At 30.8% G+C, this 26,911-nt stretch overlaps 1 protein-coding gene across 11 annotated transcripts in view; it reads right to left on the reverse strand.

The window, feature by feature from the left end:
* Positions 1-1,617: 1,617 nt before the first annotated feature.
* LOC122719458 (glutamate-gated chloride channel) overlaps positions 1,618-26,911 on the reverse strand; it is a 32,543-nt gene continuing 7,249 nt past the window's right edge. The window contains exons 1-11 of one of the 11 annotated variants that reach the window (XM_043945259.1): positions 25,790-25,855; positions 21,346-21,413; positions 14,813-14,880; positions 5,476-5,545; positions 5,239-5,392; positions 5,064-5,146; positions 4,762-4,896; positions 4,531-4,683; positions 4,001-4,281; positions 3,048-3,083; positions 1,618-1,865 (exon numbers count right to left, since the gene is read on the reverse strand). In XM_043945259.1, the coding sequence (XP_043801194.1) occupies positions 1,632-1,865; positions 3,048-3,083; positions 4,001-4,281; positions 4,531-4,683; positions 4,762-4,896; positions 5,064-5,146; positions 5,239-5,392; positions 5,476-5,545; positions 14,813-14,863 (1,197 nt within the window). In that variant the 5' untranslated portion in view covers positions 14,864-14,880; positions 21,346-21,413; positions 25,790-25,855 and the 3' untranslated portion in view covers positions 1,618-1,631. Of the gene's footprint in view, positions 1,866-3,047; positions 3,084-4,000; positions 4,282-4,530; positions 4,684-4,761; positions 4,897-5,063; positions 5,147-5,238; positions 5,393-5,475; positions 5,546-14,812; positions 14,881-21,345; positions 21,414-25,789; positions 25,858-26,911 lie in introns of those variants that run through there. The other 10 variants (XM_043945260.1, XM_043945264.1, XM_043945261.1 and 7 more) reach the window with 10 other exon arrangements.

Below are 26,911 nucleotides of genomic sequence, written 5' to 3' on the forward strand. Positions count from 1 at the left end.
TTTTTTTTTTTTTTTTTTATACACAGGAATCATTGTTGCATTAACGATTTACTTGTCAATTATAATTACGTTATATTATTTATAAATTTATTCATTCGCATGTAGTTCGTTTAACAGGCCGTGGCTATACAGGGCCCACACTACAACATTTGGTTTTTCATCCTGTGGCACGCGGTCTTCCGAATATGTTACAGAGGTGTGTGTATGTGTGTATAATAATATATATACGGTCGCATAAGAGAGCTTAAATCTTTATACCATTTTCGTTTCTCCCGTTGGTTTTTTTTATTATGTATATATATATTATATATATATATTCATTTATATATAATATATTTCGTCGACTACTTCCTACCGTACCGAGCGTTGTTATTTCGTTGCGCTTTCCTTGGTCTTTTATGTGGTCATCGAACTTCAGGCACGGATTATTGAAAAGTCTTCTGTCCAAGTACACTTTGTTCTCGATTTCATACCATTTATGCCATTCTTTCCTTTCCCACTCTCGATTTCAAACACAAGCGTACGAGCATCTCCCAACGGAACGGGTGTTCCCTCCTATCTATTCTCGAAATATCGACATAATATTACAAGATATTATTGACGTGAACGTTATACGCTCTTTCACACCATTCCTTGACGATAATATTGACAAAGATGACGGGCATACCATGGAAAAACATGGTCGCAACGCGAAGGGGGACACGATCCGTCGAGACAGCCCGACCAGACAGACTTTATAATTAAATTTATTCGACGTAGACTGATATCACTCGCGTATACACCTTTCCATCCCTCTTTCCCTCTCTCGATCCATCTATGTGACCATCCAATATGCAATAATGATCTCGATACGCAATAGTCTTACTTTTGCATATGAAGATTTTCGTCACCTGCGAACAGATAGGTGGACCAATATCCCAAATTGAACAAGATAAACATGAGGGGGAAAGCGATACGCGAGACGAAGTCAATCCCGGCTGTACCTTTCGCTCGACATGTGAACCAACGCCGCGGTAAAAGACCCCAACAGCACCTCTCGGTACGAGGAAGCGGAAATGGTTGAAAACGGCGGATGTCTTGAGGTGGGGTCGTGCGAACAGTCGCCGCGGGTGGTGAGGGCGTAGCCCTGCGAGACGCGGTGGGCGAGGGCGAGGGCGAAGGCGAGGGTGAGGGTGAGGATCTCGCAGGGCTTTTGCACGAGTGCCGCGAACCCCTTGGCGAGCACCGACCGCTACCTTCGACGTTGTGCAACGACGAGAACGAGGGAGATCTCGGTTGCTGTGCTTGATGTATGTGATAACGCGGATGGTGTTTGTGCCTCTGGTGGTGGTGGTGGTGGTGGTGCGATGGTAACGATTGATGTTGGCCAGATGGGGCGGGCGGCGGTGGCGGCGGCTGTTGTTGCAGGTGTTGTTGCGACTGTTGTTGCAGGTTACCGTGTTGATGTTGATAGTGTTGGTGATGGAGGCGACAACTGTGGTAAGGTGGTTGCGGTTGTTGGTGATGATGGTGGCGTGGGCGCGAACGATGATGAGGTTTGGCGGTTGTGCTTGTTGTGGTTGTTGTGGTGTGAGAATGATGGGAATGGCCGCGAGCCACGTTCCTTGATCCCAGCGCTTCCTCGTCGACGTTCACTCGTTCTGCTCTTCCTCCCGAAACAGGTACGTGGACCAGTACGCGAGATTGAAGAAAGCGAATACGATGGGGAAGAAGATCCGTGAGATGACGTCGATGCGCTTGGACCTCGTCGGGAACTTGGACAGCCACGACCTGCAGCAGTTTTTTTTTCGTGGTTGCATATGTAATTCGCAGTGCTGCATCCTATCCACCGACATGGTATCCTCCGGTTGTCGGACCAGAGGTTTCTGAAAAAATTACCACGATTGCCGCCCATTAGTCGCGCGTTTTCTATTTCTCTTTTCTTTCTTTTCTCTCTCGTAAATTATCGATTTTCTTTTTTTCTTTTTTCCAAGATATACGCAAGAATGAAAATTATTGTAATTTTGTTTTTTTTACAGTGACTCGTTAACTTTGCTAAGTGAACGATACATTTTACTTCGAGTAGGTACTTTATTTTTTAATTCTGAATAGATATTTTTATTTAGAAGGGATGTTTTCATTAAAATTGAAAGATACGTAACAAAATATCAAGTTCTACTCGATTTGAAATCTTTATAAAATTACTTTGGTTTTTGCCAATTTTATTATGGTGACGAGTCAACAGGTCACTGTATAGGAAAATAAGATACATTCGCGAGATATATATTTTGTAAAATACTATTCTCTAATAAGAGAAAGTTTTAAAAGGAAAGATCAATATTTTGAGGAAATTTATTCACAATTTTGATTATAACGGAAGTGGATATATAACATTTAACACGTAAAGCTAATTGTGGTGCGAGTTTGTAGTAAAAGTGTTGGCACATTTCCTGTGTATTTCTCTCTTATATATGCATGCATTATATTCTTACTTTTTTTTTTTTATGGATTATTTCACAACAAAAAATGTTGGAGACATTAGGAGAACAATCTAAATTGAAAATATTTTTTCTATAGACCTATTTCTTATCAAGTGATCTAAAATTGTATAAACATGCATATCATATAATATTCCAATGATATCAAAATGATCTAAAAACACATCCAACTTTGATTAACGATAATTGAAAAATTTAACTCGTATGGAATATGTGAATATGTGTAAAAACCTAATAAAAGTTTGTATTGTATATTTTTCATCGACTTAAATGAAATTGAATAAATATTATATTTATTTGTTTTTTCTTATTATGACTGTATAAAAAGTATCATTCTAGTATGAATATGAAAGAGCTACCATAAAATGTAATGATATCTTTTTTCTACCTATACAATGTAGCAAGCATTTGTCATATAAAAATAAAATGTTCATTACCATTAAATTACTATTATAGCATGTATATCTCTAGAATGATCAATTATTCAAATGCTGAAAGTCGCATTACTGTATGAATGTAAAAATCAAGTTAGAAATATAAAATACTAGACTTTTTAAATGAATTATTTACCTGTAGAGAATGTTGAAGTGGTCCATCATATCCGGTCTAGCAGTTTATAATAATAAAAATAAAATAATAGAATGAATGTACGTTGTGACAGCTAGATTCAGAATTTTTCAATTTATATACACTTCAATTATATCGTTAAGAAAAAAAAAAAAAGAAAAAGAAAAATAACAAGAGATATAACATCTTATGATTAATGCTCTATGCTTATGAAATATTTTATATGCAAATAACTAAAGTATAGAATGATAACTATAAAAAAAATTAAAAGAAGCTCCATAAAATTAAGCTTATTTTTCTAATCGTCGCTTTACCATTGTATACAATATTCGAAATGCAGCATTTTATCATTGACCAAAGATGAATGTTGCCAGAAGAAATGTTGCTATCTTTTTTCTTATTTTACGATTTTATTATGCTATAAAATCATACATTTAAAAAAGATAGAATAAAAATAAAAAAATTCATAAGAAATGAAAGAAAATCTAAAAAGATTCTAATACACAATAACGAATAATAAAAAACAAAGAAACAAAATTTATTATTATAAAAAAATATTTGATATAATATAATGAAAATATACAATTTAAAAAAAAAGTAAAAAAAAAAAAATAATGTACTTCTAACATAAAAAAGTAAATAAAAAAAAATATTTAATGAATTAGATTAACAATTATTCTTAACACGAAATAAGTATCAGAATTATATTATCAATGAATCAATGTGCTAATATTTAGGATTTTATATATCAAACATTAATAATATGAGATTTACTAAGGAATAAAAAAAGGAAGACACAATTTCCATTCTATACATTTAAAACAATAGGAACAATAAACACTGTTATTTCTTTTTTTTTTTTTTTTTTTTTTTTTTTAGAAAGGATAGGGAAAGAAAAAGAAGGTATAAAGAAGCACTTAGGGCTTGAATAGCTTATAATATTCTTGTATACTGACCATAGCGAAATTCGACGAATTATCTGGTTCGACTTGATCAGAGGGTAGATCCATCGATGTGGATTGTTCCGTTTCAGACGGCGGATATTTTTTCTCTATATTATCGCTGTGCATGTCGCTCCGCGACGCATAATTTACTAGAGCAAATTCGAGGAGAGCGCCGAATACAAAGGTCAAGCATACGCCTGTCCAAATATCGATAGCCTTTGTATAAGAGACTGGTGGCAGTGAGGCATTTATTCCTGACGTTTGTGTAGCCATCGTCAACAAGGTGGTCACACCTAAATAATAAGAATAATTAATCAAAATAAATTAAATAAATAAATAATTGATAATAATTGATAATTCCTATTATGAACCTAGTTCAATCAATCTTAATTAATCTTGAAATCATCAGAGTAACAATGTAGAATAAAATAAGAGAGATAAATAGATTTGTATAAATTTCCATAGGTTCATTTTGGAAAATCATATTGGAAAAATTTGATTTTCTTTTTGAATTGAAACATTTATGTCCAGTTGAAGGTTACCTAGTGAAACTCGAGCTGGTACAGCACTTTGATCGAGCCAGAACGATACCCAGGATACAATGACGAGCATGCAGCAGGGAATGTAAATTTGAATAAGATAGTAACTGAATTCTCTCTTGAAGAGCAAGTCAACTTTCAAGCAGCTGTACTCTCCTACAAATTGAATCTTTCATTAGTTTTATATAGCAGTTTAATAGTATAAAATAAAATAAAAATGGGCAATTTACGGACCAGTATTCGTCTTGCTGTTACAATAATCAGTAAAAAATTTCTCCAACGTGAACCGAGGCAGGTGTAGGTTTTTAACAACTTGGACAGGATCTCCTTCCTTCCATAAGAAAACCAAATCATCGGTTGTCCAACCATCTAAAAAAAAATTACATTCTCTATTAATATAAACCGCGAATATCTTTTTTTAAAAAATTTTTAAAAATTTATAGAATAAGAATAAAACCAAATTTCTCTCTGCATGTTATACATTACAAATTTGATATTTAAATATATATTTTTTATTAGATAAATGTAATACTTACAACTTGCCATACGCAATGAGCAAACTTGTCGATCCAAGGGGTACAATTTTAAATTCATCGGGCATGATAATGTTAAGGATATCCTGGAAATACATAGAACGTCAGAATAATTTTAAATTATTAAAAGAGAATATTTATATTTTTTGGAATATGTATCGATTATTATTATTATTACCGTATACTGTATAGAACGGAACCATTGGGAAAAATACGAATGTACACATTCGGCATAATAATGTTGTGAAAATGTCCTTCTTTCTCATTCGAAAAGAACAGATCTGGCATCCAAACACGACTCGCATCCGTTAATGTTAAATATTTTAGACGACCTGTAAAATAATTTTACAATATTAGAACGGAAACAGATAAAACAGAATTGTAGAAAAACATTATTGAAACAAATTAAAGTTACCTCCAAAATCATTAAATCGTAATCGTTCATCCAGCCATTGTTCCCGGAATGTTAACTGTACAGAATATTCCTGCAGAGAAGAAAAAATAAGAATGATTTAATCGAGTGAATCTTGATCGTAGCAAAGTGAATAGCAAATAAATTATGAATCGAAATGATCGTTCGAAATTTCTATATAATGATTTGTGAATTAAAGTGAATTAAAAGAAAGAAATAAGGCAATTGCAAAAGAAATTTCAGAACAGACTTTTGAAAAGAAAATATTTCGTTTCGTATTGGGAATCGTTTATTCGAAATGTTAAATAAATTTTGTAAGTATTTCTTTTCTCAAAAAAAAATCTGTAAATATTTCAATTATCCTTTTAAATGTCCAATGTGAAATTTCTATGCCTCTTTCTAATCATGAAATCAATCTACAGAAATCAACAAGGAAGAAAAATTAATTAAAAATAATATACAGCTGTATAATAATTAAAATTTATTATGCATAATTAACTTTGTATTTTTATGTAATAAATTTGTGGAATATGTGGAATTTAAAAATGTAACTAGAGAGTAACGTAACTTTTATAATATACAATTTTAACAATTCGGAAAAAATCAATTTGATTTTACTCATTGTTGTACCATTGATCACATAAAAATTAGTTTACTGACCTGGTTAACGTTATGAAAAATAAAAAGAGAAAAATAATATTATTAATATTACACTTACTATTAATTTCACAATTGATATTATCCCAAACAATCTTTGAACTCTTTTCAATTGAGAACACACACTTGTGTATAAACTATTTTAAAAAGAAGAATAGAATTCATTTAAAAAAAAAAAGAAAAGATTTATCATTAATCTGATAAATCCTTGCAAACACTGAGATAAATTTCTCTCGACATACGATTCAGTATTACACGTCTAACACATGATAAAAATGAATAGAAAAATTTCAAAAACGAAACGCAAGACGAACGAAGAAAGAACAGTAAGCTGCATCAATAAACGTGAACGAGGTCAGTAATTGCGTAACATCAGCATCTTAAAGTCACCGACTGACTTTCTGAAACGTCTCCTCGAAAAATAATGATCGAGCAAAGCGTTCCACAAATCTTACAAATGTATCAGGAAATATTAAAATGAAATTCCATCGCAAAATCGATCGGAATATATATCCCATCGATCTCGTTGGAACGAGATAAAAAGATTCTGACAGAATCAAATAAAAGGAAAACAGAGGAAGGGAAGGGAGGAGCGGGTGTAAAAAAAAAAAAAAAAAATATTTCTAATAAAACAAAGTAACCAAAGATATCTTTGTCTTCGATGATAATAATAATAACGATGCCTCGAATATCCTACCTACTCGATCGTTTACTTTATATCAGCCCAATCGAACGGAAGTATGCGTTAAGATACCTCGTTCGAGTATCTTCAACGCTTCGTGAAAAAAAAAAAAAAAAAAAAATAACAATCCATCGATTACGAACGTTCAACAAAAATTCTCCCTTAAATCACTCGATCACTTTCCACATTTTTTTCTTTTTTTTTTTTTTCATTTGTCCTTTCAAAAGGCACATCCAACTTTAAACAGATAGCTCTTCGCCGATAGAACGATAAGAAATCCGCGAAAGATGTTCTGAGACTGAAGACTGAGAGAGAGAGAAAGAGAAAGGAAGAAGGAGGTGGAGAGAAAAGAAAAAAAAAAAAAAAAAGCCGGAACAAGAAAAAAGATTAACCCTGGACGGTTTTAGAGGTCGTTTCAACGGCAAAGAGCACTTCTGCTCCGACGACGAAAGGTCGTCGTGGTGAATTTTTTCTTTTCTCTCTCTCTCTCTATCTCTCTCCACCCCTTTTTTTCACCCTCACCTCCTCCTTCTTCTTTTTTTTGACCACGAAGCGTTAAAGAATCAAGGCCGCGTGGATATCTTGCTGGAATGAAAAAGTCTCGTTGCCGAGAAAAAAAATAGGGTAAGGGGCGTAGAGGGGAGTAGAGGGGGTTGTGGACCAAGGAAGTGGGAGGGGGGTGAACGAACAAACAATGATGTTCAGGTTGTAATTGTATACACCGCGTTGAAGCAAATGTAAAAGACATGCAATCGAAGCAACATCGAAGCTAACTACCAATAACTACCAGTGGATATACCAGCTAGAAACAATCTTAACTCTACTCTACTTTATATTGCTATGTATGTGTCTGAAAATTATCGATGATATATATATATATACAGAAAGATATGCATATATGTATGTACATTGCAAGTGGACAACGCATGCATGTTGGCTCACAGTTTCATTTTATCCTGGCTGGGTCTGTCCCTGTTGACGGCATCCTGTCTTATTTATTTATTTATTTTTTTTTTTTGTCTTTTTAACTTTTGTTTATTGCTTGGAAGGGGGGTTAGTCCAAAATTTTTTCTCTTTTGTGTCATTCTTTGGTGTTTTTTTTATTTTTTATTTTTTGCATTCGAATATCTCGATATTTTTCCTCCGATTCTTGGCAGCGTACTCGGAATGGAAATTAAAATTTAAATCCTTCTTTCGGTTTTTTTAATTCGTTTTAAATATATTCTCTTCCTTCTTTTTTTTTTTTTTTTTTTTGTTTTCTTTTTATATTTTATATTTTTTCGATTTTGCTCGCTCGTTTATTTCATTTTATCATTTCGTTCTATTTTATTTTCCGTTCTTTCGTATCTTTTTTTTTCTCTCTCTCTCTCGACGATTAATTTCTGGTTGCGAACACTTACCATTATCCACGAGAGTTTCTGAAAATTGAGCAACATGTCGCAAAAGGAGGATTCAAAAAGCCTCCAAAATTGCTGTATTTTTATCTTGTATTCTCTCTTATTTTGTTTCGCTTTATTCTCTTAGAAGCGCGATCATTCGAACTTCGATATTTGCATGTTCCTACGTGTGTCGACAGGTTTGCAAAAATGGCTTGGAATTATGTGGGAAACGCACAGTGATTCGAAGAAACACTGTGGCAAAAAAAAAAAAAAAAAAAAGAAATTTGAAAAATAATCATCTCCTTATACACCTACGTCAAAGTACAACTAAAATTACAGGTACATAAGATTCGTTTTATTTCGAGAAAAATCCGTTTAAAGAGATAACAATCGCTTACTTTTTTCTCAAGAAATTGTTCAGCACAATTTGTTCGATTCGTTTATAACATATCCTATATATATATATCGAAATAAAAAAGTCAAAATTAATTCATCGGATGTGTAAACAAATATATATGTATATTGATAACCAATAGTCAAGTGAAGAATGGTTATATTTTATTTTTTTTTTTTCCTTTGAATATATAAATCTTTTTATAAAATATATAACAAAAATATCTCTTCGTATAATTTGAAAAATTTGTTCTCTTCTCTCTCGTTTCGATCGATCCAATTATAATTGATTTTCCTTCTCGCGATTTCTATCGCCGTTCAGAGTTTCTATGCACCTACCTGTTATGTATACGTGTTTATGTGCACGTGTGTGTGAAAGGTAAACAGGCGTACGATACAGTTCTTTGTTCACGATACTTAATTATTCGACATCTTTTGATCGATCTGACGCTACGAAAGTGATATATCTTAATAAGAGTTCATTCAGTTCATTCACTTTCGCTTTCATGAATACATTACACGCAAGTAGTACGAGTCAGCTAATAATCCGACTTTATCGTACGGCTCGTATTTTCACCGGAATGAAAGAGAATTCTCCTCCAATCTTTCTCAATTCTCTTGTCCCTCGACATTAATTAAATTCATTCTTCTTATATTACGATAAGATTTTTCTGAAATTTACCGTATTAATTATATTTATGAAAATTTGAAATAATTCTTTATCATCGAGTATCTATTATTTAAATATCGAGTGGTGATTAAATTTTGTTACGAATAATTCATTACAGTTATCCTTTCAGATTTATGTTGCAGATTATTCCCCAAATTTTTAAATCACTTGAAAAAAAATTATTTCGAAGCCATCCAGACCTAAAGTAACGCATGAACAGTAACTATATAATCTGTGCTCCAAAGAATCCGACATTTTCAGGCAAATATCTTATACATCTTAATGATTAATTGTATTATTATTGTAAGCCAATATTGGCTTAAAAATATAGAGAAAAAAAGAAAAATTATTATTTAAAAGTCATTGCTTCGATCGATCGTGATTGTTTCGAAGAATTGTATTACAAGCAATAATGAATATTGCAAGTATAATATTGCAAATATTGCCTACACATATCTATGAACACGATACATCCCTGCTTCATATGATTTCTTTATCATAAATTGGAAGACATTTTTCGTAATCTCTTAAATAATGTTACATGTATATACATACATATATATATATATATTTGTGACAGAGAAAGTCAGAATAGAAATAAAAAGAAAGAATAAAGTAAAAGAAAAAGAAGAAAAGATGAAATAAAGATTCAAACAAAGGAAATTAAGAGAAGATCGTCCCACTTGAAACGAACGAGTACATACCATGTCGTCCTTTTAAACCATACGAAATGTTCCTGCATGGAAAAAATGATTTTTTTTTTTTTTTTTTTTTTTTACATAATACACAATCAAGCCTTTATAGCGACGAGCTGAAGCAATATTCTCCTTCGAATGAAATTCTTTCTTTCCATTCTTTCCCACCAACAGGAATAATAACATATACGATATAAGTTCGAGAAGATTTATAGAATTTTTGCGTTGAAAATTAATTCTTAAGTTCACGCCATGTCGAGATTTGGGGAGATTTTTGATCGATCACAATCGAGATCCTCGATTTCCTAATTTCGTACTTTAGAAATTATTTTAGAAAATTCGTTCTGTAACGAATGTTGTTAACGTGGATCAGATTTTGACGTACAACTTCTCTCGAGATATCGCGATACAGCGCGTCGATTATCGATTATTATGCCACTTTGGAGGATTCTGGCGTGACGTCCGTGATTTTCTATCAGATATGAGCACCTATTAGTGAACTGATCGATGGCACGATGAAATTCGATTCGAAACCCTCGAAGACGAAGCTTTCTCGTCGACGTCCTTTATATGATCTGATGATGTATGGACGACATTGGAATAGAGATAGATAGATGTAGAAGAGAGATAGGTAAGAAAAGATAGATGACTTGGGCGTAAAAAAGAGAGATCGAATGAATAAGGAGAAGGAAGGGGATTACTTTTTGAGATATACACTCCTGTTTATAAGTATTAGAACATATTTATGAGAAATACGATCTTTTATTGCCAATTATTAAAATTATATGCTTTCGTTTTGTAACTTGAATATAATTCCTTTTCTTTAACTTTAATTTAGAAATATTTTTTTAAAGTTAAATTTTAAAAATTAATTTTTTCATGTAACACGAAAGATCGAATTTAATCAAAGTTTTTGTGATTTTTTTTTACAAATTAAGCGTTCTAATATTTAAAAATGGAGGTGTACATGTATACATACACCACTAACAAAAAATTTGAAAGCATTAAGATCCTTAAAAGATATACTTAGAAGAAAAAATAAATTATTTTATTTAATAGCAATTGTTAATTACCAATTTCATTCTGCATTTTATACAGAATAATAAATTTATGAACATAGCTAGAATATTATATAGAATCATCAAGATAATAGAGCAAAATACAACACAAGAGAAAAAAAATATATATATATATATACAGAAAAGAATGCGATTAGAATAATTCATGAAACATTTTTTTCAAAATAAAAATTATCGTACAAAACGAAAAATCTAATAATACAATTTCCATGATAGATAATCAAATAACAATAACTCGTGTAATTCACATTTTCAACATCTAATCATCATAATATCAACTCGTTCGCCATCGCGTAAATTCATATTTAAAACGAAGATGAAAACCAATATGGATGCTTTCAAACTCTTCATCATAATGTGGAATAATGACATGCAGTTTCAGAAATTTTCAAAAAAAAAAAAAAAAAAGGAAAAGAAAAAAAAAAAAGAAAAGTTGGAGAATAAGAATGCACGATCCGTAATCAATCACAATAAACTTTTTCACATCTGAACTCGTACGTAATCAATAACACGGCCTGTGATTGCCGTATCGCCGTTCCACATCATCATGCTCTGCGACGATTAGTGAAGCTTGAAAGCCGAGAAAGAAGATCGAATCAAGGTTTTGAAAAAGAAAAAAAAAAGACCCTTGCTACTTGCATGATGAAGTCGATTTTTATCATTCGAGTTTTATCGTCACCTCTTTTTTTTTTTTTTTTTTTTTTTTTTTTAGACTCAACCGCGTGTTTGCGATGTTTAAAGAGCAGTTTGCAGGCTTGAAGATGTTATCGAGATCTTTCTCTTCGGAGTCGAAAGTCATTAAATCTTTGCACGTTTTTTTACACTCTTGCACGCGTATTAGAAGCGTAGAGAGGTGTGCGTGTTGGTTTCGAGGTTGCGCATTGTATCGAGTTAAGATTTCATTTATATTTGCGATTAGACATTGGAACGAAATATGAGGAACGTGATGCGGCGCAAATTCGAAGAATGTAGGAAGGTACAGGTACTGTATCGAATGTCAGTGGTAAAAGCAGTTGAAACGGGAAGAACGTTCGCTATTTTTGTAAGCAATTTCCACGAGCGAAGAAAAAGAGGAAGAAAAAAAATAAATATATATATATATATATAAAAAATTGTTCGAAATGTAAAATAAAATTTATGAATATATTCCGGTGCGTGCAAAGCGAAAATAAAGTTTCTAAGCATTCCTGAATGTTTTTCCTTCGTGTAAAAAGAATTTAATAAGAGAAAAATAAAAATTCGAACATTCTATTTCGCAAATAGAAGGAATAAAATTCCTATGCATCGTCACAGTTCTTCCCGCTCGAACGTCATGCAATCTTTTGTACGCTTTCCAATTTTCATACGAGTTATTCCCTCGCACAATTATGCTTTCCCTTTGGCAACGATTCAAGCTATATATCATCTATTTCTAACGTCGAGTGGAAATAGTTGGATTTTACGTAGCAACGATTAAATAGTGAGAAACCTCTCTATCACGTGACTATTGGTTATCAATCCTTCAATCTCTAATTATCTTATCTGTCGCAATTCCTTTCCAATTTCTTTCTTCCATAATTAATTAATACATCAATGTAAACCGCAATGCAAAAGCAACGAAACGCACGACGAAACAATTGTATCGTTTTATATATATATATATATATATATATATATATATATATATATATATATATATATATATATGTGTATAAATATATATATATACGCGAACACATCACCAGAGCTGGAATAAGACGATCGTTTGAAACTTTCGCTTTTTTATTTTCGTCCAATTACCCACGAGATAGATTAAAGATTACACAAAGTTTCGATTTGGAACTGGCTCTGATAACGAGAGTTGGTGGGCAAGGGTTGAGAATCGGAGATGGGCAAAATGACAAGATGCGGTTCATGATATCGCCGATTCCAAGTGTTCCGTAACGATTGCTCTGTCCAGGCTCTAGTAATCACACAGAAAAGAAGAAATTAAGATAGAAAAGGAAAAGGAAAAAAAAAAAAAAAAAAAAGAAGAAATAGAACAATATAGCGTACAAGAAGGGTGATTAGAGGAGCCTTCCGACTTTCGACTTTCGACTTCGACTGCCTGCGTACGAAGGATCGTATTTTATTACGTGTGTGAAAAGAGGAATTGAACGTGTTTTTTAAAATCCGAAAAAAATAAAATGGAAGAAATTCAATGATTCTTTCAACGTTGGGAAATATTCAGAGAATGAAAGCTTGAATCGAATTTTCTTATGGAAACTGAAGGGTTAAGATAATATAGCAGCCCATAGGTGGTATTCCTAAAAAAAAAATTATAATTCAAATTAATTCAAGTAAAAAAAAAAGTATCTTGCTTAATCAATAATTCATTGCATTTTTTTGATACATTAGAAAAGTATTCGAGTCGACAAAGACAAGCCTGATGAAAACACATCTGTTTCTAAAGTAAATTCGTTCATTTTGTCAAGAAAATCACGAGCAAAGTTCACGACTTCGTCGAAGACTATCCCGTCGTATACGAAAGATTTCATTTTATGTAAAAAGTATCAATCGTTTTTCTGGGCCAATATTATCTTGATCTTGAATTGTGATGATACTTTGGGAAGGGATCTGAGGGAAAGAAATAAAATTGTGGCGAGAGATAAAATTGAATAAAAGAAAGAAAGAAGGAAGGAGATCAATTAGACTCACGACACGATCGCTCGCACGCATGATCGAAAGGAATGTATAAAAGAGTAACGTTGAACAAGAAAGCAATCCACGGGTCGAGTCCATACTTTACGCATCGTTTCATTCGTTTTTCATTATCTTCGTCGCGCTTCTATTTTCTTTAGTTCTCTAGCAAAAAAGATTCCAATAAGGCATAGACTTGGTTGCAACGACCAGCACAGTTAAAAAATCGAACGTTCCGAAACAATCAAATATATATATATATATAATATATATACATATACATATATATATATATATATATATAGAATGTCATCGAACTGATGGTGCAAAAGATGGCGTATCTATCTTAAAAAATAAGTCGAAAATATGGACATTATGTAACATTATTCCTTACCAAAACTTCGCTATTTTTTTTTTTTTTTGAGTTTGTTATAATAATTGAATTATACTTTCAATCTTAATCTTCTTCTTTTTTTTTTTAAATTAATTAATGGATATTTAAAAAATAAAGAATAAAATATTAGAAAAATAATAAAACACTTCGAGAAATGAAGGTTTCCAAGATAAAATATTTATCCACATTTCCGACTTATCTTATCACAGACTCGCTCCCTTTCGTATTGAGATATCAATTCGATAATATCCTAATATATAAGCACATATACATATAAATGGATATACGTATATATTATACCATAATGCCGATCATACAGATATATACGTATATACATATGTATATATGTATATATGTATTAAATATATAATATATATAATATATATATATATATATATACACATATATGTATATAATATTAACATGACAGTCAACGACATCGAGAAAAATCAACGAGGTGCGACTGATAGCACACATCCAACTGTTAGCGCGGCTTATCCATCATATGTATATATTTATATATGTATGTATTTATTGCGAAGCACCCCCACATACGTATATAAATATATATATATACACATCACACGTAATATAAATACAAGTACAGACAAGTGCAAGTCTTACGGCATCATATACACGTGACGTTAAATATTAATAGATACACAATGTGTGGATATACAGATTGGTATATATAGGCCTTTTGTTTGAGATGATTGACTTAGATTGCACTCACCATGTTATAATCATTTATTTTGCTGATAGAGCGGAGAAAGATGTTGACCATCACATTTGTCGGCTCATCTAATACGTCGACCGGAACAGAACAAAACAAATCGATTAATTAAAAATCAGTTACCGTGGTACCGAGATTTGCATGGATTTTTTTTTTTTTTTTTTTTTTTTTATTTATTTCTTATTCTTTCTTTAAATTCTTTTTTAATTTGATACATGGTCACTTCTTTCCGGGATTAAAACCGGGAGTTTTCTTTTTTTTTTTTTTTTTTCTTCTCTTTTGGAAAAGCTATACAGTGAGTGAAGAAGGGAATGGTAATCTCTGGGATCATGATCAGGAGGTATATATTTAACTTCTTTTTATCTTAATTTTTTTTTCTTTTTCGTGAGAAAAAGTATCTACGAAACGGTTTCCAGTTTCAAGATCAATATCGCTGTTTCTTTTTTTTTTTNTTTTTTTTTTCTTTAATTTTGTTTCGTTATCTACTAGGTTTTTTCCATTATTAGTGATTCGTACTTGCTTGCCTGTAAAAACGTCGTCTCTTCGATAGTGATATAATATAGGACAAGCGGATGACTATGAAATGTCATGGAAGTATGATCTGTACGCGTGAGAACATCCAAGCTGGCTAATGTTCCATGATGAAATGTTTCGCGATGCGGCAACAAGGGGTTGAATTGTAAAATAGTAAATGTTGAGAGCAATCAGGTTATTTTATATGCGACAGTTGGACGCCATTTCACGATACTTGCCAAGAATTAGCTAGTGTGTCCGTGTGTCTTTCAGATTTTTTTTCTTTTCTTTTTATTCTCCCAAGCTTCGTGATTCTTTTTTAATCTTTTAATAATCTTACAACATCTTACAACATCTTCATTCCGTCAGAAAATTCCGTTTTAATGTAACTTGGCGTGTTTCCAAACGTTCCAAATAATGAAAGAAAATTTTTAGGATTCATTTTTCGTTAAAATGATGTTCTAGAAAAGAAAATGGTTTCTGAATATATCATAGGCAAGTTTCATTAAAATTTGAGAATCTTCGTATCGAATGATTGATCTTTGTTAAATGCGAGAAGATTTATTAACGAAATAAAAAAAGATGGAGAAAGTTTGGGAAAATAATAAAAAAAGATATAAATCGAAGGATTTACCTTTGAATAAAATATCTATTTTACACGAGTGTTGAATGGAATGGTTTGTTTTTTATCTTATTTTCGCTTCTCTGTATAAAAATTTCTCGATTTATTATCAAGTTCCATTATTAACGTTAATTACGTGGATTCTTTTTCAAGAAACGGTTCAGTTCAGGCTACAATAACTGAATTAATCGAGTTAAGTATGACATTTAACTGTTTCGAGTAAATTAGCTTCTCCTGCAATAGAAATAGGAATGATTAAAATAAGAGTGGCAACTTTTACAGCTATTAAATCACTCACTACGGAACAGTTCCATTGTTTTTCAAACAATTTGCTAAGTGTGATCGATCGATAAAGAAGATATTACACGATTTTTTTTATCATTTGAGTAATAAGAAAGATATATTTGTAATATTTAACAAGGAAAAGTATGTATGTTGTATTTATTTAATATAAAGCAGAATGACACAATGAAAGATGAAAAGACGAAACACAATCATACATTTAAGACGAGAGGATACCTATTTAGATACAACGATAATTAAAAAAACAATGAGTGAAACACCTAAAAATTATCATGGAAGTCTGTATGAAAGAACACGAAGATAAAATGTTGTACACAGCGAAGCTATTGTTTTTTTTTTTTTTTTTTTTTTAAATTTCTAAGAATAAAAATAATTATTCTCCAATTGTAAAGCGAGTAACAATTTTTAATAACAATGTGCAACTTGTTTGGAAGGGTATATAAAACGAGTCGAAGTCGAAACAAAAGATGGAAATCTCTTGACAATGGATGATGGATTGAACTCTTATGAAAGTACTATTTCGATCGTTACAATTCGCGAGGAATGAGATGATGAGAATGATCGTTTCGTTTTTTAAGCAGCTTCAAGATAGAATGATAACGATTCTTCCCTTTGTCGTCTCTGTTTTGCATTGCAGAAAAACGAACGAGAACCATTAGAATCGTGGAAAAATTTTACGTCTCGAGAAAAGTAGAGTCGAAAAATCTCGATCGAAAAAATGGAGATTTGGACAAAAGATGTGTCAACAAGCCACGAAGAGAGATAAATGTAAAAAAATTCTTTATACAGGGTGAAGCACGTAAAGTGTTCATGCTCTTTTTGAAAATTGTTGTGCGGATATTACAGATTTTGTGAAATGAAATTGAAGAAAAAAACCCCTTTTGTTTTGGGTTATTACAAGTTTTCGAAGTTGCGACAGAGAGGTCTCCCTTCCTTCTTTTTAATAGAACGGCATCCTAGCAATATTCTTTGCTTTTATTAATATTATAACATAATATGAAAAGCTCTCGAGATGTTACAATCTTAAATTTTATCAATTGTAATTTAGAAAAAAAAGAAGCGAGATGGGGATTCTTTGTCCTTGAACAAATTGTGTTCCAATTCCTCTAAAAATTTGTCGCATCAAAGATTATTACTTTCTATAATTAAAAAAAAGTTTCGAAGAGAAGAAGAACATACATATGTATTTACGTGATTCAGCTTGTAAGATTAATATAATATTGAAAATGTAGGATAATAAAGAAAAGCAAGGAAAAGCTAGAAAAAATATAATAAGAGAACTTATAAAACATTGTAAAACATTCTAAAAATCATTCGAACGAAAATTGAAGTTTAATCTAATAATTCTAAAGTACCCTGTTCCTCAACTCAGATCTCTGTCACAATTTTACTTCTTCGATTATTTTCCTATCAATTACCAACCATCGTTTGTTCTTCATCGAAATTTGCATACTTCAAACTTATTTAGATGCCATCTTGCAGAAGTTGACAATTTCAAATACGACTCGTATAAATTACATTCATTGTAGAATTGATTTCGACTCTTCTTCTTTTTTTTTTTTTTTTTTTTTTAATCTTTAAATAGTTCAAAATTGTACACACACATTTTTTGTACAACATGCTATGCATGCCCCATCATCGTTTAATCCCTTATTGCATTGTTCTTTTATTTCTCTATTTTTTTTTCTTTTTTTTTAATAAAAAAAAGTTCTCTTCGTTAAATTTCAATAATCAAGATTGAAAAATAAATTTAACAAATTTAATGAATTTAACGCCGTGTAATTTCCTCGCTGCTATATACCTACGATGAACGACGAAATTGAATTTAACAAATTCGAGCTTGAAATTCTCTTTTCTTCTTTTTCCTTGAGAGGGATTACGATACGATTAAAAGTTGATTAAAGAGATACGGAATATAAATTATTTATAATCTATATCTTCAATAGATATTTACAATATATCGATTGATGAATTGATATTAAAAAAAAATAATTCTTTCTAGATAAATATATAAATCGAGCTGAAAAAAAAGCTCTACAAAATTTGAAAGAGATGAAATTTCAGAGAAAAGCAATGTAAATACGAAATACGAAATGGGAATAAGAAAAAGAATAAGAAAAATTACGATCTTTTTTTTAATAAATAAGAATAGGATAAACAGCTAATCGTTCTACGTTAAGAAAAATCGAGAAGAGGATTGACATGCGAGAAATTAAAAAAAAAAAATAAATGACTCACCATTTGAACGGATCTCGCAGGTTTGAAGGGAAAGTATTCACCTCTACTGCTATATCAAGACGTAGAAGACGAAATTCAGAGCAAAAACTACAAAAAAATATCTGTCGAAACAATTTACGATTATTGTAGAAAGGAAATAAAAGAGTAGCTGAAACGTCGCCGTGAGATCTAATCGTGTCTGTTGCTGTTGTAAATTAAAAATGCAATCGAAGCCAGTTCAGAAATAATGTAATATCGAGGAAAAAAGAAAAAAAAAAAAAGATATCTGCTGGAGAGCAAAATTCTACAAAACCATTGCACCCTGATTCTCGAATTGTTTTTCATCAATTGTTACGTTACGAGTTTGTCGATCAATCCCTTCTCTGCTTTAGACGACTTAATACTTAAAAATATTTACGTAAAATATATAATTTTACGTAAAATTACGAAATACTAATTTTTTAAAATGGAAAAATTTCTTAACGATTTTGATTAATTTTTAAAATTTATGAGATACCTCGTCCATGGGAAGGGAAGGAGTCAGGGATAATAAATAAAGGATGCCGCTATATTTTTAGCGATATCTCGTGATACAATGTCGGACGAGTTATCTCGCGTCCTAATAAAAAAAGACAGGCGAGGTATTATATAACGTAAAAGCTCGAGAGAGTTATTTGAAATGATTACAAATCGGTTTAAAAAATCTTGCGAAGAAAAGCGACACAAAAAAAAAGAAAATCCTACTAAAAGCGAAATCACCTTCGAAACAAGTTAATGGCGGAAAACGGAAGCGGAAATACGTTCAAAATACGAGGATATATATATATATACTTTAAAAATTTTCGCAAAAAAAGAAGTTTGGTATATCTAAGAAAAGAAGAGATGGATAACAACATTTACAGATTTACAGCTGTAACACGAACGTGATTATCGACGATCTGTTCTTTATAATATAAAGAAAATATCTGCATCCCATATTTTGCGTTTCAACAATTTGCAACAAATACAAAGATGCGAGAAAACGAGGAACAATATTTTTGCGGAGTATTTTAATTTAAAAAAAAACGAATATGCAGCATGGAAGAAAGAATTTATCTAATCGATCTATGCAATAAGGGATTAAAAGAGTAAATTCTTAGCGGCCATTATTGTAAAATATAATCGTGTGTGCGATATATAATATATAATATATATATAATATAAAATAACGAAATAGGATAATACGAACGATTAAAAAAAACGAACAATAAAATTCGAACAAAGTGTCGTATATATTCTTGATACTTGTGTATAATATACGTCTGTCATCAATGGCGGACAGCCATTTTTTGGTATTTGAATTCATGGTATTGGTTTCACACGTGATACAGGAAAAAAAGAAAAAAATATACAAAGGAATGTGTACGTCAAAAAAACGACAAGTTCCATTAAATCATCTACAACACAATAGCGTGAGCGATAGTATGTGGTGTAGGTGGTCTTTTTTTTTTTTAATTACGCGCAACACGACGTACACGATTTTTATTATTTGTAATAATCTTTATCTGTTCAACTCGTTTGGAAAACAAATTTTGATATTTAATTATTTTTTTTTTTTCCTTTTCTTTTCAACTTTCTTCTTTTTCAATCGAATGAAAAATATTCATCGTCGTGCTGTTCGTAACGAAGTCAAGTTGTTTTTTTTTTTTTTTTTTTTTTTTTTTTTTTTAGGCATACAAAACATATGCTTGCTTAATATAACATACGAGATAGTATATAATAATAGAATTAAAAAATTTTATGATAGTGGGCCTTAAATACGCACGAGAGAGCCTGGTACAAAAGGGAGAAACAACACAAAGAGGTAAAGAGAAAACGTGTAACGTGTACGTATGTTTTTCTTTTATTTCTTTTTTCTTTTTTTTTTTTTTTTTTTTTTTTTTTTTTCCCTCTCCTTTTCTCTGGTTTGTACAAGACTATTGAGAGACAAAGAGCAGCGTTATGCAGCGGATTAACAGTAAAGACGTGTGTATATAATACATTTATTAATATGTATGTATTATTATACAAACACATAGTAAGTTATATTCATTTCATTTGTCTAACTATCATAATTCTCTGAATGGCTATAATCAATATAGATTTCCCGGTGCTCTATGACGGCTAAATGTTCAACATCTATTCACATGCTATCCGATTACTGTTTAGAGAATGCTCGAGAGAATTATCTTAAAGGGTTTTAACTATAAAACTGCATAAGATCGGTGTCAGACCATACTAAGATGTACTAAAAGGATCAAATGTTTAAAATTTTATTTTCCGTATTTGACAGTAAGAAAAAAACTTTTTTTCTCTCGGATTATTCGTCATTTTTTTCTCAATTTTTCTTCACACTTTAAAGTTAAAATAATAAACACGCGAAACACGAAGCGAAGTTTTCTCTTTTTTTAATTTTTTTTTTTATTTTCCTTTTTCTTTTTCAACAAGAACAGAATAGAATAATATGGAGAAGGAAACGGTTTACGGTTATTATACGTTTGTTTCTTAGAAGAAAAGTGAATCTACTACTCGGAAATCGTGCGAAAATATTTGGAAAAAAAAAAAAAAAAGGAACGACGAACGATTAATCAAATTCCATAATAATTGTCAAGATCTAACTAAGAGAGACGATTTCTATGTGTATTATAATATAATATCAATCTCTGTATTTATAATACATACAGATTGTATACAATTACCAAAACATTTAATTTTTATATATATATATATATATACATTTATAAATAAATAAATAAATATATATATATATATATATAGTAAGTATGTGTATATAAGGCGTGTGTTTGTGATTTTTCGGGGCATTTGATTTCTTTTGATTTTTTTTTTTTTTTTAACTTACCATAGTAACGTCATCTATTTTTGAGATACTTCGAACAAATATGTTGACGCGGACAACCGCGGGCCCATCTAACATAGCAAACAGAATAAATAAAATTAATCAATCGTTGAGTAATATGAAACGCATCGAGGGGTTTGTAAATGAGAAAAAAAAGAAACGCTTCTCGATTTTTGTTGAAATAAAGAGTACAATTTCTTTTTTCTTTTTTTTTTTTTTTCGTTCTGTTTTTTTTCGCTCGTTTCAAGTTCCTGAAATGAAATGTATTATTTTTTTTTTTTTTTTGTTTTCTTAAATAAATTTTTGCATCCTTCAAAGAATTAGATCCTTTAGAGAAAGGGTGATGGAAATCGTCGCTGAAATAAATACGATATACATACGTGAGATTTATAATTCGTATATGTATGTTCTCTCGAATATATTAAAAAAAAAAGAAAAAAGAAAAAAAAAGATCATGTAAAGAAAAATCGATGATTTTAAAAAAAAAAAAAAAAAGAGAAAATTCTAGATTTTGAGAATGACAAAAAAATTGAAACTGAATTTCGAAATATTTTCAAATCGAATATAAATGCAAAAATAAATACAAATTTAGATTTTAAAAATTCGAAAAACTTTAAGTTTCTTTAGAAGAAGAGCGTATCAAAAATATTTCTCTCATATTCAAATGAACGAATAATTAATAATTTTCTATTAAATCAATTTCTGGAATTTATTTTTAATCGTTTTCTTTAAACGAATTAACGACACATCATAAGTTATTTAAGCTCAAGAGCTTTTCATTTCTTTCAAAAACATTAAAAAATTACTTTGAAACGCGTTTGATATGATGTAAAATCTTATTAAACCAGGAGAAAGAAAAGAAGAAATATTTTATGAATTACTTTTATGAATTAACGTTCAACCGATGATTACAGACGTTCTAATTCTTCTGTAGACGTATAACAGTCAGGTAGACGTATAACCTTATTGATCAAACATCTTAATTAAGCAAGCTCTTTTCCTCATAATTACTTTCTTTTGAACGAACGACAATTGCAGGGATGGAAAAAAAAAAAGAGATCGAACTAATCAATCGTAGAACAAACTAGTGGAACGTTATTACATAGATTTATTCGATATGTTATATTGGGGGGGAAAAAAAGCATGGAATGAAAAGAAGAAAAGAAGATAATAAATAAAAAAAAAAAAAAAAAAGAATAAGAATAGAAAAAAAATTGGTTGAATTCACACATGACACTTTGTATATGTACATATGTATATCGAAAGTCTAAAGAATGTTATAAGCATGTTTTTATACATATAGACAATAAATGTTATTTACAAATTTTTAAAAACACAAATTTACAACAAAATAAAGGAAAGCAACAACATAAATTATCGTATTCAATTTCGAAGTCAAGTCGATCGAGAATAATGGAAAATTGTAGATTCCTATGCTCGAAAAGTCTTCGAAGTATATTGAACAAGCATACGTGTGTTATGTTATCTTTTGTAATTTTTTATTAAGATAATTTAAAAAAATTGTGCGATTTTCACACAAAATAATTCGATACAATTATTTCGTGCAATTGTAACTAATTATAAATTTAATTGTCTGTACGAATATTAAATAGAAATTGAATATTCGTTTTTCCAATGAGTATAAAAGACTGAGATTGATCGATGAATCTCTCAATATTGAATATTCTTACAATTTTAACGAGTTTTTGAAAATTTTGATTTGGAAATCTAGTTAGAAAAATTACGAAAATATTGCAAATAAAATTTGAATAATTATTTATTTGAATATCAATTTACTTCTGATTAATCTTTAATTTTTGAAATTAACGATACCCTGAATGTTACACAGCATGACAATTTATCAAAAATCTGTTGGTTGGACGAGCCAGACGTATCGTCCTGAGCCATACAGAGTGTTTGCGTAACATTCCGCCCTACATGAACCAGGACAAGACGTCGGACACGTTTTGTTCCTGTAGTGTCGAAACACATACACTAATCCTTATTTCGAAAAAATATTTGCATCAATACTACTATTTCTCGTAAAATAAAAGCGATAAGAACAATGCAAATTTTACTTGCACTTTTGCAAAAAGCAAAACGCAGAGCTATCGAATGATTCTTAAAACGAATTTACGATTATTCGAAATTAAATTAATCAAAAGTTCGAGTCAAATTTTGATTAATTTTTCGTCAAAATTTTTTAACGCGTTTTTTTTTTTCTATTACTCCATAGCAAAAGTAAGAAGCGGTTTAGCATTATGTTTAAAAAAAAAAATGAATATTTTTAAATGAAAAATAGAATTCTTCACAATCGCGAGAGAAAAGACGAAATCTTCTCTTATTTCTAACTTTTATTCTGAATTCTATTATTATTATAGTTTACAATTGCGGTTCGGTTCATTTTTCCTCGAATAGAAAATGCATGCAGAAAAATTTCAAAATACGGAAATTTCGCACGTAAATTCTCGATCACGGCCCAATACGTAACTACAAGTTCACTACAAGAACTATATGAAACGTGTATGTATAATAATTTCACCTATCGAATAGAACCTGATCGATACTTAATCTTATCCCGAGGAAATATTCAAAAGAACAGCGTGCCTTCAACACACGAGTATAATTTCATCCTTTATGTACATACTCACATCATCTGACGCGTTGAAAAGATAGAACAAGTAAAAACGGATATTATGTATCCAATTGTTCGTGAACGTAATAAAAAAAACATAGCAGAACGTGTACTAAGTCATCAAGCACTATAAGGAACTACCAGAACCAGGGATGGAGAAAAAAAAAAAAATTGGAGGAAAACCTATGAGACCAAACACTCTGCCAATAAATTCTTTCCATTTTCTCTTCTTTTCTCTTTATTTTCATTTCTCTCTCTCTCTCTCTCTCTTTTTTCTTTCTTTCATTTTTCTGCCCCTCCCCCTCCTTTATCTCTTTGTTTCGATTCTTTCTCTTTCTCCTTCTCTCTTTGTTCTCTCTTTCTCTCTCTCTCTCTTTTTCTTTTTAAATATCCTTTCTCTTCGTCCCTCCGCAACGTCTGTGCTCCTATGCAGCGTATAAACGTGTATGTACATACGTGAACATAGAAGCTATTCAAATGCCACATGCCTGTATCTATGCTAAAGATGCTAATTGGTTTTGTGTGAGATTAGTATAATTCTAAAATTATAAGGAGTATCAATGTTATACAGTTAGATATGGAAAAAAAAAAAAAAAAAAAAAAAAANTATTTAATCTGGTTGCAAACTGGTGACAAAAGGGGGGTGTAGTGGGGGAGGTGGGGGGGTAATCAACAAAGTAGTAGTAGACGAGATCGATGGAAGCAAACAAGACTTTTTTAATTAGACTCTACAAACGGAGAGTTTCTATGGTGAGTGTTGCGCGACAGTGTTCCCAGATCGAAGGTTTTAATATTGTCAAAGAAATCTACCCTCGATATCTAGAATCGTGAGAGAAAACCGTCTTACGTAATTAATTGAAAAAAAAACATTTGAATTATTGATCGAATTATCAGAAAAGATTTTCGTTTCGACAATAATTTATTTCGGACAAAAATTTGAGAAAATAATAATTTACACATCGAACTAATTAAATTACTTATAGTAACGAAAAAAAAAAAAAATAGTCGATTAAATACGTTATTGAAAAATTTTATTATAAAATTATGTAGAATATAAATAGGGAAGGGAAAATAGCGAGAGAAAATACCAACAATGTTTAAAAAGCAGAATTCTCGAAGGTAAATCAACTGAACGAAAATTGCAATTGAAATAACACATTAATACAACCATTACTCATCCAAATGGATTAAAAATAAAGAAGAAAGGAAATCTTTTCTGATGCAGCATAATTGATTCAAACTTTCTTTTATCAAACGATCGTCTAATACGATTCTAATACGAGAGGCATTTCCACTCGAAAGAGAGCTCGTATAAATTTTTATCAAAATTCTTTTTTCTATCATTCGACGATCAAAGTATACGATATCTTGACGAAATATTATTCACGTTCGATAAATTTTAATACGATTCTCTCTATCGAGAATTGATACGTTCTTCTTTTTCTTTTTTCCATAAAAATTCTTATTGAATCTGGCACCACTGCACGAGAGATGGTAATGACACAATAATGAATATATGTAACGGAGAAGGGACAAGATGCTAGCCTGCTGCCATTGCTGTTGTTGCCGTTGTTCGCGTTGGTGCTGAGGCCTTGTTCAAAAAATCTTTTCTTTTTTTTTCATTCTCTTGTTTTTTTTTTTTTTTTTTTTTTTTAATCTTAAATCGATTATCGATAGGCTCTCTAAAACCTACATTGCGCCTACTTTTATTATTGCAAGCAACAGAAAAATAAGGAAACAGTACCCGCCAAGAGAGAAATGGCATTGCACCGCGTTTGTAAAGATTTTTGGATTGGTTTAATGTATACTTACCATCTTGATGTCACTAATTGTCGCAATGCTTCGCACAAACAGGTTTACCCGGACAATGGCCGGCCCATCTAAGGGCAAAAACAATACAGCCCCCTTTTAGTCAGTAAAATTTTTTTTCGCATCTTACAATACTCTAGTGGAATAGTCTTTTTTTTCTATTTTTATATTTTTCAAGATATTTTTCGTTAATAGAAATTTTTTTTTTTTTTTTTTGTTCTTTTTCTTTCTCGATTTATCTCGAATTAAGAATCGACGAGTGACCGTGTGTAGTTTCTTTTTTCAACAAGGATCGTTTAATAAGGGAGAAAAATTGGGGAGAAAAATTAGATAGACGAAAATCTTAAAATCGTTCCTTTTTTTTTTTTTTCTTCGAATAAGATTATTCTTCGTGCAATTTTTCTTAATCGATAATTGACGAGGCATCGAGCAAATTATGAGTTTGTATTTAATTCTCCGATTAAAAGTCGATATTCGCTGAATTGATAAAAATACACGTATACGAGCGAACACGGAAACGTTTATCAAAGAGAGTAATCTTCTTTCATTTTTTCATCGAGGAAACGAATACGCTCTGTTGTAAGAAATATCGATATAGAAAAAGTAGATTGTGTAAGTCTCTAACACGGAATGAGGGAGCCAAAATGTCTAATACGTTTGGAAGCTACGGGGTGAAGTGCTGTGACGGGTAATAAACGATACGAGGTACACACAGAGACCAAAAGAGATTTGGTAATTAGGTTGTCACATTAAGAATAGAAGACTTTTAAAGTGTACAGGATGTTTCATTATTGTCTTTAGATAAAAGTAGTTTAGTTTTGTTGAGGCGATAATGAAACTTTTGAAAATAATAATTTATTTTATTTCTATGCCAATGCGTTTTGTTAGAAAATATTTTATAAATGAATACTAATTTAAATTGAAATAAAGGAAAGAGAAATTTCTGATCGATAATTAAAAAAATATTTTAAATATTTCATTTTATAAGGTATTCTAAAATCCTAAATATTTTTTCTTTCTTTATCTTCCAAGATTCAAATTATTATTCACATTTCATGAAACATCCTGTAAAATATGTAACTATAGTGTACTTATACTTACTATAGTGTAATTATAAGTGTGTAA

The sequence above is a fragment of the Apis laboriosa genome, unplaced genomic scaffold, assembly GCF_014066325.1.
Source record: "Apis laboriosa isolate Shangri-la unplaced genomic scaffold, ASM1406632v1 scaffold78_cov150, whole genome shotgun sequence".
Lineage (NCBI taxonomy): Eukaryota > Metazoa > Arthropoda > Insecta > Hymenoptera > Apidae > Apis > Apis laboriosa.